Here is a 16,133-nt window from a genome sequence, read left to right on the forward strand (position 1 = left end):
TGTTATTTTTCATGAAAGAATTATATTATTTTATGATAAAAAATATTCCACTTTAACTTGGAATTCACTTTAGTAATAATAATAATTAGTATATGGTGCAAAATATTTTGTTTTTATATATTGAATGGATACATAACTTTCGATTATTTGTAATAAATTAGAAAAAGTATTAGGAGTATCTGTACAATGTGTATAATAGAGGTTTAAAAATATGTATTGTGTTTAAAAAATTAGTAATATTTTATTCTAAATATTCATTTTTTAACTTATATTAGACCAAATAAATAACCTACTATACATATTGTACAAATACTCCATTAACTTATTAGGGGAATTCAAAATTAAAGTACACCATTAGTTATGTTGTTTCCAAATTTTAAATAGACAAAATCTTAAATGAATGTTCATAACTATACAATTACAAGAGGAGCAAACATTTCCGTTATATTAAAAGGACCCAACAACTCCTATTTTCTACATTTTTAACTAAGTCTATATAAACCAATCCCCATTTCACCACATTCTCATCACCATCACTTCATTATTATTCATTCAGCTCCACTCTAAAGAGAGTGTGAATTGAACTTCATTCAACAAATTAAAAGAGAAATTATAACAAAAAAATAATTAATGGAGGGAAAGGAACAAGATGTGTCATTGGGAGCTAACAAGTTCCCAGAGAGACAGCCGATCGGGACGGCGGCGCAGAGCCAAGACGATGGGAAGGACTACAAGGAGCCACCACCAGCTCCGCTATTTGAGCCTTCAGAACTGACCTCGTGGTCGTTCTACAGGGCCGGAATAGCGGAGTTCGTGGCCACTTTCCTCTTTCTATATATCACAATCTTGACGGTTATGGGAGTGAATAGGTCTTCTTCCAAGTGCGCCACTGTTGGTATTCAAGGAATTGCTTGGTCCTTTGGTGGCATGATCTTTGCCCTTGTTTACTGCACCGCTGGCATTTCTGGTAAATAATAATAATAATAATAATAATAATAATTCATTTTTCTTCATTAACAAACTTTATATCTTCCATGTTTTTCTTCATTACAGGCTAAGTTAGTAATATATGGATGGAGACATTTGTATTATTTTGTTTTTCTCTCTCAACGTTATTTATAGCTACCTAAAACTCTATATATTTGTATGCTTTTCTTACTATTTAATTTCTAACTATAAAAAATTTAAATATTGGCAATTTTAGCTATAAATATGTAAGTTAACATAATATTTATAAAAATTAGATTTGTTCGATAAAATTATCTAAATTCAATAGTTTACTAGATAGTTTTATTGAACATTTAGATAATTTTATCATACTAATCTAATTTTTGTTGGATATTAAATTAATTTATATTTTTTATGGTTATTAGTTAAAATTATCTTCGTTCAAATTTTTTCATGGTTAAAAATAATAGTTATCTTTAATTTTTAATATCCATGATATGTATAAATACCTTATCTCGAGTATCTTGATGAGTTATCACTACTATAATGGTCCGTCTCTTTAATTATGTTAGAGCCAGTTCTAAGGCTTGGTTAGATTATGAAGTTTGATCTAGAAAAATATAAAAGATTATTAAGGAGTTTCAATACTTTCAGCTCAGATTTTAATTTTAAGGTTTTGGTAGAAAAATTAATGTTACTATTATTAGAGCAAAACTGTATGGAACTATGTTCTCTTCTCAACTTGAGGGAAATTAAAATCCACTAGAATTTCAATAGGTACTCATATCAGTGTGATTCAAGTTTAATTTTCCTTTCAAAAAGAAAAGGAAATAATTTGGTCATATATGTGTAAGGGTGATAATGGGTGTGGATAGAGAGGGGTTTTTATACTATCCGATCTTATCTTGTCTTATAATAGTCTGTATAAAACTTATTCTACTTCTATTTTTGCATATAGTAAAAATTCATACCTTAATTTATTTATGTCCATTATTAAAATTTAATAAATTAAATTAAATTTTAATATTTATATAACTATAATTATATATATATAATTATAATTATCCAAAAAAATTAATATATTATAAATTAAACAAAAAAAAATAAAAATAATATAATATCAAATAATATTATTAATAATTTTATTATTTTTTACATATATTAAATATATTATATGTTAAAATTATATATATATATATATATATATATATATATATATATATATATATTAAAGGCAATTCTATGGTGTGTTTTGTTTAGTGTTTAATTTTTGCTTAAATTATCTTTAATAGTAACTTTAAAATATTTAAAATTTTTAATTTTTATACTTTTAAATTTAGAATTAATTATTTTACTTATTTTAGTAATTAGGCAATACCTTTTAAGCACCATAGCAAACACCATATATTAAACCCAACTCTGCTCCGTTCTGTCAAAATCTGCCTCCACACTAGATCAAATAATTACCCTCCCTAACTAAATAGGAGCGAATACCTGGAAGTTTTTGTGGGTCGGATAGTATTATCACCCTTATGTGGGTAATAATTTTGTTACAAGGTCATGATATTTATTATTTAATAATTTAATTGAAATTGTGGAATGTAGGTGGTCACATTAACCCGGCAGTGACATTCGGTTTGTTCTTGGCGAGGAAGTTGTCTTTGACGAGGGCAGTATTCTATATGGTAATGCAGTGCCTTGGAGCAATTTGCGGTGCTGGAGTTGTTAAGGGCTTCGAGGGCAAAACCTTCTACGGCAGCCACAATGGCGGTGCCAACTTCGTCGCCCCTGGTTACACCAAAGGCGACGGTCTTGGCGCTGAGATTGTTGGCACCTTTATTCTTGTCTACACCGTCTTCTCTGCCACCGATGCCAAGCGCAACGCACGAGATTCTCACGTTCCAGTAAGCAATATATCTATTTATATAATTATATCTCTCTTTACGTATATAATTATTTATGAGATTTTTTTATTAACCTAAATTTTTGAAAAAATTAATTTTATGATATATTATTAAAATTTTTTTATTAATTTAAATTTTTTTAAAAAATAAATTTATAACATAAATAATTTTAAAAAATTAAAATTAATAATATAATTGTGTAATTACTAATTGTCAATTTTGTTTTTTTTTTTGTATAAATTAAAATGATTAGCTTTTGGCACCATTGCCAATTGGGTTCGCTGTGTTCTTGGTTCACTTGGCTACTATTCCCATCACCGGAACCGGTATCAATCCTGCTCGGAGTCTTGGTGCTGCGATCATCTTCAACAAAGACCTCGGTTGGAATGACCATGTAAGTGTTTTTATTATTATTAATTTATTTTTAAATTAATTTAAAAACTTCTCCCACCTTATTATTACAAACAAAATTTTACACAATCACCTAATATTTAAGCCAATAATTACAAAAAAAAAAACTAATACTTAAATTAATTTTTCTATTTTTAATTTATTCAAAAATAATTTAGAAACATTAATTTTTAATAAATCTAAAAATTAAAACAAACGGTTAATTTATTTAAAAAGAAGTATATTAATATTAAAGTTTTTAATTTATTATATATATATATATATATATATGTGTGTGTGTGCAGTGGATTTTCTGGGTGGGTCCTTTCATTGGAGCAGCTCTTGCGGCTCTCTACCACCAAGTTGTGATCAGGGCCATGCCTTTCAAATCTAGCTAAGCACTGAATGGATCCAACGGCTCTCATCGTTTTTTCCCTCCTTTTCAATTAAGCTTTTTCTATTTTTCTATTTTTCTGTTTCTATTTTGAATGTATGTATATTATGTATTATGTAATGAAATATCATCATTTAGAGGTGGTTGTTGCATGTTGTGTTATGTGTAATGGGGCCAATTTTCCTATACTTTTAAGTTGGAAGATGACCCAGCTCATCATGTGATGTATCCCTTTGGACTTTGGTTGCGCTGTGTGCACTACTTTATCAAATTAAATCAAAAAAATAGTATGCTTCCCTCTTTAATCTTTATATAGAACATTGTCCTTACTGTTATATTTTTGGACTATTCAATATAAAAGAATATCCACGGTTAGCACGCCTGTGATCTAAGTGAATATTCTATTGGGAATTTGGGATGAACTTCGGACTTCGGACTTCGGACTTACGAATTGTAACGCTGGGCCAGCGGCTCATTTTTTTTAGTAACGGAAAAAATGGTGTGTAATCCAATATTATAATTAACAAGTTTAATCACCCGTGTCATGCACGTGATAAGATTGAAATTATAATTTTAAGTTATTATGTTAAATTTTATTTTAATTATAATAATTTAATTAGTAAAAAAATAACTTGTATGCGTTGTTTTTCTTTTCTTAATATAGTGTTAATTGTATTAACTATAAAATAGTTATTTAATCTATTTTTTTCAATAAATTAGGCATATATACTCAATATGACTATAAATAATCTAGTAATACTTAAATCTACCAACAAAGTTTTATATGTTGGTTTACTGTAAAGTAAGAAAATATCAAAATCAGCTCAAAATGAAGAGCAAATAATAAAGAATCCTAATACAGAAAGTTTTGTAATAAACAATAAATAATTTAAACCTACTGAATAACAATTCAATGTTATCCTTTGATACCTGCAAAATATATACATGAAACAACACTGTATCAATGTTTGTATATAAAATTATATGATTAACGTAATTATAAAATTATTTGTCAATAGAATAAAATTATACGAATTTTTATGATAATTTTAATATTCTCAAACTATTAATGTAGAATAAGAATTCATCTATTAGTTCCTAGAATTTCTAAATTTTTTTATTTGATAGTAATAAATTTTAATAAATAAATAGATTTAGTAAGACATTTTGTTATTACCTTTTTATTATAAACTCTCAAAAACTTCTCTATATACCACATTCATCGTGTAGTTATCTTCTAAGTGTCCATGATCTTGCAACAGCACTCGCAGACCATCTTTACTCGTTATCCTTGATAACGCAACATACAATTGACCATGGGTGAAAACTGGCCTTGGAAGGTAAATTCCAACTTTCGATAGAGTTTGTCCCTGGGACTTATTTATTGTCACTGCAAATGACATGATAATTGGGAATTGTCTTCTTTGAAACCTGACCGGCAATGTTTCATTATTTGGAATTAGATTCAGTCTTGGGATAAGAACAATACTTCCAGCTTTGTTACCAGTTAAAGTCTTGCATTCTATCACATGATTTTCCATTCTTCTAACTTGCATCCTCGTTCCATTGCACAAATCATTAGTTTGATCTATATTCCGCAGCAACATAACAGGAGCGCCAACCTTCAGAACCAACTTGTGTGGTGGTAGACCTGAACAATTTATTCCATTTAGAATCTTCGGCGAGAAAGCATCTAACTCAAATTCCATATTTTTCTCTTTAGCACACACAGGGTCTGAACTTAAGTAGACTCTTTCTTGTCCAGGTAACTCTGCAGTCATCTTGTTGTTGACATCAGTGACACAATCCAAAGTTGGTGCAAGAATTGCTCTATCCTTGAAATAATTTTCAACGGATAAATTGGATAACATATCTGGATACACAAAATCAATGAGGTCATCCAAAGCTGTCTCAGAGTTCTTAATCAAAATATCATATTGTATATGAACGATCGATTCACCATCTGTTGTATCACCAGCCAAACCATCACCAATTTTGAGTAGCCATTACTTAATATACAAAATTTGAAATTGGAAATTGTTATTACTAATTCAATTAACTGGTTAATTGAGTAATAATTGTCAAATTATTAAGGTGCAAAATCATTGATTTACTCAATTGATTTTCATATATTATTTATATTTCAAGTAATAATTTGAAATTATATTATTTACCTAGTTAATAATACTATTATTAAAAATTATTTTTTGCATTGATTTTTAAATCAATTATTAAATAATTATTTTTGTTAAGATAATTGTTTATAAATTATTTCAAATTATATTTTATTAAGATATAATTATTTAGATTATTACTCATGACACGGGTATAATTTCATTTTATACAAATTAATCAATTATAATTATATGATACGTGTGTAATTTCAATTTTATCTACGGATTATTTTCTGTAATAATATACAACATATTATTTACCGTGATAATTTGATTTGATTGATTTTTAATTATTTACGTATATAAATGATTAAAATATATAACATAAATATCGTAATTATTATAATTCTATGATATCATTATAATTAATATATTTTATCATAATTAAATATTAATTTGATATAATTATAATGAAAATACTTTTCCAAAATAATATAATCTACTATTATTCATCCACTAATTATTTGGCAATAAACCTTAATATGATTTTTTACATCTCCGCTATGAGAAATAACTACTTAGATATACTAAATAATATGTAACATATTACTACATGTATAAGTTAAGGCACAAAGACAAAATTTAATTAAGGTGATTGAAACTTTTACCAAACAGAATATGACATCAATCGAATAAAAAAGGGTACTCGATTTTGCATTAATTAGCTAGTCGAAGAAATAACATACTCATTCGTTATTCATGTTTTATTATATTTTTTAAATAATATATAGAAAACATATATCATGTGTATAAAAATGTGACTATTAGTAATTTTATTAATAAATCTTTTTTTAAACTATTACTAATTTCAATTTTAATAGAAAATCTGAGGAAATAATTTCGCTTGCCATAAATAATATACTAAAACTGTTAATATATTATCTTCTATATGGTTAATTAAATTTATCAATAATTTTTTCATGTAAATCGTTATTACCCAGTTTTTAATAACTACTTAATATACAAAATTTGAAATTAAAAATTGTTATTACTAATTCAATTAAATGGTTAATTGAGTAATAATTATCAAATTATTAAGGTGCAAAATCATTGATTTACTCAATAGATTTTCATATATTATTTATATTTCAAGTAATAATTTGAAATTATATTATTTATCCAGTTAATAATACTATTATTAATAATTATTTTTGTTAAGATAATTGTTTATAAATTATTTCAAATTATATTTTGTTAAGATATAATTATTTAGATTATTACTTATGGCACGAGTATAATTTCATTTTATACCAATTAATCAATTATAATTATACGACACGGGTGTAATTTCAATTTTATCCACCGATTATTGGCAAATAAATTTTATTTCAATTATAAATAAAATTTGTTTTTATCGGCAAATAAATTGTCTTTAGGTCAACGATTTAATATATGTGTAGGTTCATTTTTTATCAAATATAATGAAAATATAAATAAAGAAATAAAGGATAAAAATAAACTTAATAATATCTGACACTACTTCATTTTATTAAATTATTTAAAAATAGCACATCCACAAAAAAATAATCGTAATATATAAATTGAGGCAATAATTTAAAATTCTATAATTATAATTTAATCAAATACTAATAGTAAAACTAAATTACCTAAACAATATTGAACCTATTTTAGTCCTTAGTCACGTATAGTATAGAATCATTCTTGTAACGACAACCAACTGAAATAACATCGTAAGTTTCAATATTTAGAATTCGTGCAAAATCAGACCATCCCTTGTTAGATAAGCTTCATCATCCGCTATCCATGCAATGCGGCAAGGTATAGAATTGCAACACCGAGAAACCAAACTAACTCTTATTCCCCTCAATGGCATTGCATGCATGCAAAAGAAAGCTGGTAATTTTTGAAAAAAAATCAAAATATGTTAAAAAATTATTTTAATAATGAACAGCTTAAACTAAGAAAATTTAAATATATTACCAATCGTTGAAATTGCATATCTGAATTTGTCACGAATTTAGCAAAACTGAACTGAAACTGAGGGAATTCAATTTCATTATGTGCTCCACTTCGAAGATTTTCGGGCAGACGTAAAAAGTATGGAGGGGATGGAACTTGAACTTGCCCTACAAAGTTCCGTGGATACAATTCCTCAATCAAAAATCGAGCTCCTCCTAAGAAATCTAACTTTAACCACATTCCATTGGATTGGTCATAATAGGTGAGTAGATCCAACCATCCTTCGGTAAAGTAGAGACTATTGCCTCTTCTTTGAACGCTTACATCCATGTAGTTAGAACCCGAATCAGTGAAGACAACTCGATGAGGTATTTCATGGATGTGATGCATTGTAAATGATTGTGGCAAAAGACAATCGAACTGGAATATTAGACGATAAGAATAACTTAGAGTAACAACAAATAAAAAATTATCAAAAGAATAATATAATAGAATGAGTATATGAAAAATATTATAAAAAAATTATAAATTGTACCTTAAAAGGATCAACTTCAATAAAAAATGAAGAATACATTCTTATTCTATGAAGTAGTAAAAAAATACTAAATATAAAATTATGAATTGACTCTCAAATTTAGATTCATGTACCATAAGAAAACACTATATATAGACTTTAGTAAAACAAAAATAAATATGTAAATTACCTATTATTAAGGTAATTTTTTAATAATGCATTAAATTTTGATTTGATACAATTATAATGAATATATGTTTCTAAATTAGTATAATTATATATTATTCATTAAATATTAATTACAATATAATTATATTAAAGATATTTTTATAAAATAATTTAAAAAATTATTTTATATACGTGAATCAGGTAACAAAGATTTATTATTATTATTACTATTATTGATATTATTATTATCATTAAAATTATTAAAAGTATTTTTAATTGATAATTGATAAGTAATTTAATAGTGCATTAAATATTGATTTGATATAATTATAATGAAGATATGTTACTAAATTAGTATAATTATATATTATTCATTTAGTATTAATTATAATATAATTACAATAAAATAATTTAGAATAGAAAAAAATTTTATTCGTTTTGGAAGGAAAACGGAGGCATGAGAGATCGACACGTCACCTTTAGTAATTGGGGGAAAACTCAGTTTTAGTATATTAAGTAGATTAATATATTTTTTGTATAAATTTTATTTTACTTTTTTATTTTAAATAATAAATCAGACCTTCGGATAATAAACAGCGTGGGTCAGCCGGTAACTCTGTAAGTGTATATAACATTTGGAGTTCAAAATCATCGGTAACTGATTTTTTAATTTATTTTTATAAAAATAATATGCATTAGTTTATAAATAATAAATTAAGGATAAGTATTATCAAATAGCAAGTAGTGGCGTAGCCAATGAATAATAGCTCAAATGACATAATCTCTCCATATTTAATTAAGAAGTTGCGGATTCGAATCTCCTATCTTTGGTAAAAAAAAAAAAAGCACGTAGTGGCGTGACTGCTCATGCGGAATACCTACTTGCATAGTTACATTTGTTTTGTGTCACATTTTTCTCTACTTACATTGCAGTAGGAAAATAAAAACTAAAAAGAAAAGCGGAATAAATTATTATGATAAACATGGATAATCCAAACGGATAGGACTAATAAATTAATTATGAACTAAAGAAATTTAAAAATTAAATTTTATATTTTAAAAAAGTAAAATATTTAGAATGCGTATTAAAATACTAATTTTAAAAATTTTAGTTTAAAATTAGGTTAACAGGCCGAATCGATTGAACTAGATCCATATTTGGCCCAAGACCCAACATATATATGATTAACTCAGTCTTCTCTTTCCCCTTATTCATCTAAGTGTTCAGTGGGTAAGGTAAGAAACCACTAAATTTTTGTTAATTAGTGAACTGTTGAACCCTTGTATAAATTATAGTAAAATTGTATGAAATTAGATTGAATTTCATATTGCTTTGGAGTCAAATTGGTGAACTGGGACAAAATTCTGGTGGTTGAAGCTTGTTGAGTTGATTTGGGGACTTGGAAGCTTGTGGACAAGAGGTTTTGTAGTGCTTTGTGGCTTAGAGGGGAATCGGCCAAGGTATAGTTTTGGTTTCTTGTAGATAATATTAAATGTTGCGTGAAAATTTACACTACTAGAAAACTAGCTATTACAAACGGATATTTTCGACAGATTTTACCACAAAAATACAGACAGAATTTGCGAGGGATTTTTTGTCAGAAACGTAAGAAAATGAATGAAAATAAATTGCAGATGGAAAAGAAAATTCGTTGATAATTCAGTCGGAAAAATTAATTTTTTTCGTAGGAAATAGTTACCAACAAAAATCCATTTGTAATTAAATGAATAAAACACTGCATTTTATTAAATTATTACAGACAAAAAATATGTCTGTAATTTAAAATATTCCGTCAAAAATATTGAGTTAAACCTAACTCTACCCATACCCTCTCGAGCTCCACATTCCAAACGAGCTTCACAATCATCTTTTTCGTCGTCTAGCTCTATTCACACTCTAAACCTTTCTCCTCAGTGCCTTCATCCACCGCATTCTTCCCCCAATCTTCATCTGAATCATCATTGCCACAATTACCATCATCAACACCTTTGGGACTTTCATCACTCTCGTCGTCATCAATCATTGCTGTTTTCCGTGTCGTCCCTTCTCTTCCCCTCTTTTACGAGTACAAACCCTAATCATTCTTCGGTGACTTTTTCTTCTCTTCAAACCAACACCAATGGTGAGTATTTGAATTTTCTACTATATTTTCTTCTAGTTTTGGATACAATAAAATTCCATTATTGCAATGTAATTTTCATGTCGTGTTAGTTTAATTTCTTCTTGATTTCTGATGGTTATCAGTGGCTAAGATAAAGGGGGTTGAATCTTAGCCCCTTTTTTTCTGAGTAACACTTTTTGCCCATTTAGAATACTTTAGGAGATATTTCTGCTTTTTGTCTCGTCACTAGTCAAGAAACGTTTTTTTTTGTCTCGTAACCAATGAGGAGATAATTTTCAATCTTGTCTCCTGTGCAACAGAATCAGAAATGGAGTAGAAGAGAAAGAGAGAATCACACCAAGAAGTATCGTGGTTCAGCTGCTAAGTGCAATGCAGCCTTGACGAACGAAAAATCACCGATCAAGAGTTTATAAAGAGAACAACGTTGCAAGTATAGCTCTTAACCAATGAAGATACCGCGTATCAATTTAAAAGAGTTGTCACAAAATTTGGAAATAAAATATTGGGAGTATGAATCCCAGGTTGTCTCCCAACGAGCTGACAAAAGAGTGCTATTTTATTGATCAGAGGTTTTCCAAGGATTTTTAAGAGTTAAAGAACAGAGAGATAAGTAGTTGAGAATTTATATAATTAAATAAAAAGCGTTGACTGGGGGTAGATTAATTGGAAGTTCTATCCTTGTTGGAATTTCTCAAGTGTAGTTTCAAGAGGTTGTTATTTTCACTTAGTTAACCCTTACTAAATAAAGGAAAGTCAAGTGATTGAGCTAATTTTTATTTGCAAGTCCTAATCATCTCCCTTGGGAAGAATTAGCGTTAGTAAATAGAGAATTATCCAATAACTTCCAAATTAACTAATCGCTTGAGCATTCCAACTCAAAAGTCTCCTCTTAATCACCACCAAGTCAAGTAGGAGTTCTACTCCATTGAAATGAATATAATTTTCACAGAATTAAGAGAGGAATAAAAGTGAGACATGATGAACAATAACTGAAAATCAATTAAAAGTAAAAATAGTTCTTTGCATTAATAAATTTCGAAAACAATCCAATTGTAACTTTGAATAAGGATTAAGGATATGGAAGAGTAAGGGACAAAGAAAACAAACTGGAATAAATAAAACTTCAATGGAGGTAACAACTCTTCTCAATATCTCAATCAATAGCAAAAAGCAATAAAATTCTAAGAATTATGAATATGAAGAAAACCTAGAGGAAGCAGTGGCAATCTCTCTCTAGATTCCAAAAACTAAACTAAAAATATGCAGAATGAGAATGTGCTTTGAGTCTCTGCTATTCCTAGCTCTAGTCTGTGCTTCTAGGCCAAAAACTGGGTCTAAAACTGGCCCACAATTGCCCCCAGCGATTTTCTGCAATTGCTGTACGTTGCGCATGTCACGCATCAATCATGCGTGCGCGTCGTTTGCAAAAACTCCTTGTCACGCGTATGCGTCAGTTACGCGTACGCGTCGCTCGTCCTCTGTACTAATCATGCGTGTGCGTCAAGTGCGCGTGCACGTTGCTATGGAATGCTCCAATTCACGCGCACGCGTCGGCAATGCGTGCTCGTCATGTCTCGCTAGTCAGCTCCATCGTGTCTTTGTGTTCTTTCTATTTTTGCAAGCTTCCTTTCCATTCTCCAAGCCATTCCTACCCTGTAAAGCCTGAAAATATTTAACACACAGATCACGGTATCGAATGGTATTGAGATGGATAAAAATCTATAATTTAAAGGCTCTGGAAGCAAGTTTTTAATCATAGTATTAAATCATGAAGGCAAACGTATAACATACTAATTACATGAGCAGGTGTAAGAGAAAGGTGATCAAAACCACTCAATTCAACACAAGATAAACCATAAAATAACGGTTTATCAACCTCCCCACACTTACACATTAGCATGTCCTCATGCTAAGCTCTAAGAGATCAAAATGAATAAATAGGGATAGTAGGACTCATGCAATGCAATGCAACCTATACATATGAATGCAACTATATGAGGAAATGTCTATACCTACTTGGTTAAGAAACAAAACAAGTTCTTCAAGACAAACAGAAATCAAATTCCACTAATTCAAATCACACAATAAGAGAATAGTAAACTTGTAAGGAGATAGCTCATGAAAGCCGGGAACATAGAGTCAAGCTTGAACCCTCACTAGGAGTGTGTATGCACTCTAGTCACTCAGGTGTATAGGGTAATCCACTCTAGTCTCCTCCATTCATGCTTTCTAAAATTTGTTCTTCATCTAACCAATCAACAAATATTTAATGCACACATGCAAACATCATGAGGTCTTTCTTAAGGTTGTAATGGGGCTTAGGTAAGGGTGAGGACACATATATGGCTAAGTGAGCTGAAAATTGAATCCTTGATTATCCTAAGTTCTCACCTAACACACACACACACACGTTCCCTATGCTTCTAAAATCATGCCTAAATACCCATAATCTCACTTTGTATGTTGCACCTACTCATATATTTAAATGTTCTTTTTATTTCACCTCATATGCATTGATTCTTTTTATTAAACTTATCATTTGGGGTGCTTTCATTCCCCTAAACTTAAACTTGAAACATGCAAAAATATATTTTTTTGAAAGCATCATAGCATTAATGCATTTGGTTTTCATAATTTCACATGAGTAGCATTCAGACCTTAGATATTTATCAATTAACATACATTTTTATTAACCCGAGTTCCCATAGTTTCCCCACATTTAGTTTTCACATAATCTCTATCTTAAGCTAACCAAAGATTCAACTTGGGGGTAATTAATTTGTTTTTCTGTTTAAGACTAGTGATGTGGTAAAATATAGAACAAATGGGGATTAACAGGCACAAAGTGGCAAATAAGGGATAATTAGAATGGTGGGCCATGTAGGATAGTGAGCTAATAACAAATGATGGCATCAATCATACATGTGCATGAATACATTAAATAATGGATATATAGAATGGAACAAACCATAGATTGCAATCATAGAGGAGAGAAAACACACAAGAATAAAAATCATGGTCAAATAATGTAACCATACAATTAGGCTCAAAATCTCACTGGGTTGTGTGTTCTAGCTCTAAAATCATGTTCCAAATTACAATCTTCAAACAAGTTTAACATAGAATTTTGGTTTGAAATAGTGAAAATTTTCAAAAATAGGGTCTTTGAAAAGAACTTATTATTTTTCAACCAAGCAGAGTATACATGCAACTAATTATTACTATACAGTCTATTCTATCTAAACAAAAAAAAATTTATCTACTGGTGCTAGGAGAAAGAGAAGTTACCTCCGAAAGTCAGGTACTGACTGATCTTCCCACACTTAAAGCTTGGCACCGTCCTCGGTGCCATTAGTCAGGAACAAAGGGGGGCTGATAACAGCATCTCCACAGTCGGGTGCGTCTGGGCTCCCGGTGCTGGTAGTTGAAGTGGAGTCCTGAGAATCTGGTTCTTCTGTGGGTGGGTGGTTGCCAACAATCAGCTCCTTGAGGTATTTAAATTGGCGCTTGTGACGGCGCTCCATGCGATCCAACCTCTGTAGTATCTGAAGGAGCAGCCGATTTGTTGATGGTGCTTGTGATGTGGAAGGAGAAGGGATATCTTTGGCCGGTCTTCAGTCCGACTAGTAGTGGCTGCTGCGGGTCCCACTTGGAACATATTGATCATCCCGAGGGAGCATGGCCTTGGTGTCTCCAGCTCTATAGGGGACTCCGACTGCCGAGACCAAATCTGAAACCAAGGCGGGAAAAGGTAAGTTGCCCGCAATCTGTATGTGTCACATGGCTTGCCGGATGTGTCTTGGTAAGTTGAGAGGCTGGTCCGTAAGGATACACCAAATGAGAACAACCATGTCTGCAGTGAAAGAGGACTCGTGAGTGCTCGGGAAGACGTAGTGGGACATAATCTGTGCCCACACGCGAGCCTCCAAGGTAAGTGCAGAAGCCAGTATGCTCTTAGGATGGGATCGATGGTAACCATAGATTCATGAGCTACCAGGTAGTGCTATAGTTCTAAGAACGTCGTCCTAGTCAAATTGGTATCGCTGGCGCTTGAGAGAGGCTTCTTGAAATGCATCCAATCCTTCTGGAGCAGGGGGAAGATCTAAAGCTTGCTGAATGGACCCCTCAGATATGAGGATCTGCTTCTGACGGACATAGACAGACTGCAGGGTTGGCATGTGAAAATTGGAGTAGAATTCAACTACCCATGAGAGATTAACCTACCGTGGCTGTTTCCGTAAGAAATCTCATTGTCTTCTGTCAATGCGGGGCTCTACCGAGTCAACAATGTTGGTAGGGAGGATGAGAAGGTGCTCATTGTTGTAGTTTCTCGCCGCTAGAATGGGGAACATCTGTTCACAGTAGCGGTTAGTGAACCGCGCAGTGTCCCTTGCTGGAAAGGCTTTTTCAGATTCATTGACCTTGATGATCCTCTTGACTCGTTTTGTTGATGGTTTGACAGCTGTTAAAGATGGGTCCGCAGCTAGCACTCTTTTAGTTCCTCTCTTTGTCGGTGGTTTGGGGGCAGCTTTCTCTTTACCTTCCTTTGTGGCCATCCTGAAAGAGAAAAAGAAAAGTACATGTAAGTCCAAGGATTATAGCACGGGAGAGGAACATACAAGTGATGATCTTGCCAAGGTAAAGAAGGAAGTCGTTAACACATGGTCGCGACTTCATGTAATTAGGACATCAATGGAAATATAGCAAGAAAGATGAAGGCAATTAAATGCAAGATGTTTATTAATATGCCGGCAAAGGCATGAGTAGCATAGATCAAGCATTAATTATGAAAAATGTATTATCACTTGTAACAAATTAACAATCACGTTTGTATTGACAATTATATTAAATTAATAAAATATAGAAAAAGGTTTTGTGAAAAACAGGCATTAGAGTAGAAAGATAGAACAATTAAAATTGCACAATGCCATATGGGCTTTTTCACAAACACTTAGTATGCATGTTTAATATGATATGGAAAGAATTAAATTAGAACACACAAGCATTCCCAAAAATAATTAATATGAATTGTCAAATAACTCCATAATAATAATCACAAGCAATTATAAAAGAAATCACCCATTCATATATCTAACACCAAGTAAAATAATGCAAAAGTAAATAATTAAGAGGAGGAAGGGAGATAAAATAGAAAGAAAGAACCTTGAGAAGAAGGTGATAAAGAGAGAGATGATGGAGAATATGAGATTGAGAGAATATGAGAGAAGGGGAAAGAAGAAGAAGAAAAGAGTAAGGGAAGAAGAAGAAAAAGAGTGGAGAGAAAAGAAAGAAAGAAGAAGAAAGAAATTAGGATTTAGAAAAGGAAAAGATATGAAAAGTGGCGGCGCAGGGATCAGGTTGCGCTACGCTGATGATGCATACGCGTGGGTTGCGCAGAAAGAGAGGTGACGCGTAAGCGTCGGTCACACGGACGCGTGATCGTGTTTGTGCTACTAGCGTAAGGGTAACGTGACTCTCGCACAACCCTCTGTTCAAATTGGGATGTGTGCCAAAATGCCATATGACGCGTGCACGTCAGGCTCGTGCACGCGTGGAAGTGCTTATTGTGAAAGTGACGCGCACGCATCCACGACGCGT

The 16,133-nt window shown here is 31.0% G+C and overlaps 2 protein-coding genes across 2 annotated transcripts; one reads left to right on the forward strand and one right to left on the reverse strand.

Annotated features, from left to right (window-relative positions):
• The first annotated feature begins 499 nt into the window (after positions 1–499).
• LOC130979753 (probable aquaporin PIP-type 7a) lies at positions 500–3,941 on the forward strand. Its single transcript, XM_057903288.1, has 4 exons — positions 500–967; positions 2,554–2,852; positions 3,106–3,246; positions 3,548–3,941. The coding sequence occupies exons 1-4, from the start codon at positions 631–633 to the stop codon at positions 3,638–3,640; spliced, it is 870 nt and encodes a 289-aa protein (XP_057759271.1). The 5' UTR covers positions 500–630; the 3' UTR covers positions 3,641–3,941.
• Positions 3,942–4,820: 879 nt separating this feature from the next.
• On the reverse strand, positions 4,821–10,436 carry LOC130980879 (uncharacterized). The gene is made up of 2 exons (XM_057904524.1): positions 10,316–10,436; positions 4,821–5,599 (listed from the first exon to the last, which is right to left on the reverse strand). Exons 1-2 carry the CDS (start codon positions 10,434–10,436, stop codon positions 4,821–4,823), a joined length of 900 nt encoding a protein of 299 aa, XP_057760507.1.
• Between the last annotated feature and the right edge of the window lie 5,697 nt (positions 10,437–16,133).

This window comes from Arachis stenosperma, chromosome 5, assembly GCF_014773155.1.
Source record: "Arachis stenosperma cultivar V10309 chromosome 5, arast.V10309.gnm1.PFL2, whole genome shotgun sequence".
Taxonomy (NCBI): Eukaryota; Viridiplantae; Streptophyta; class Magnoliopsida; order Fabales; family Fabaceae; genus Arachis; species Arachis stenosperma.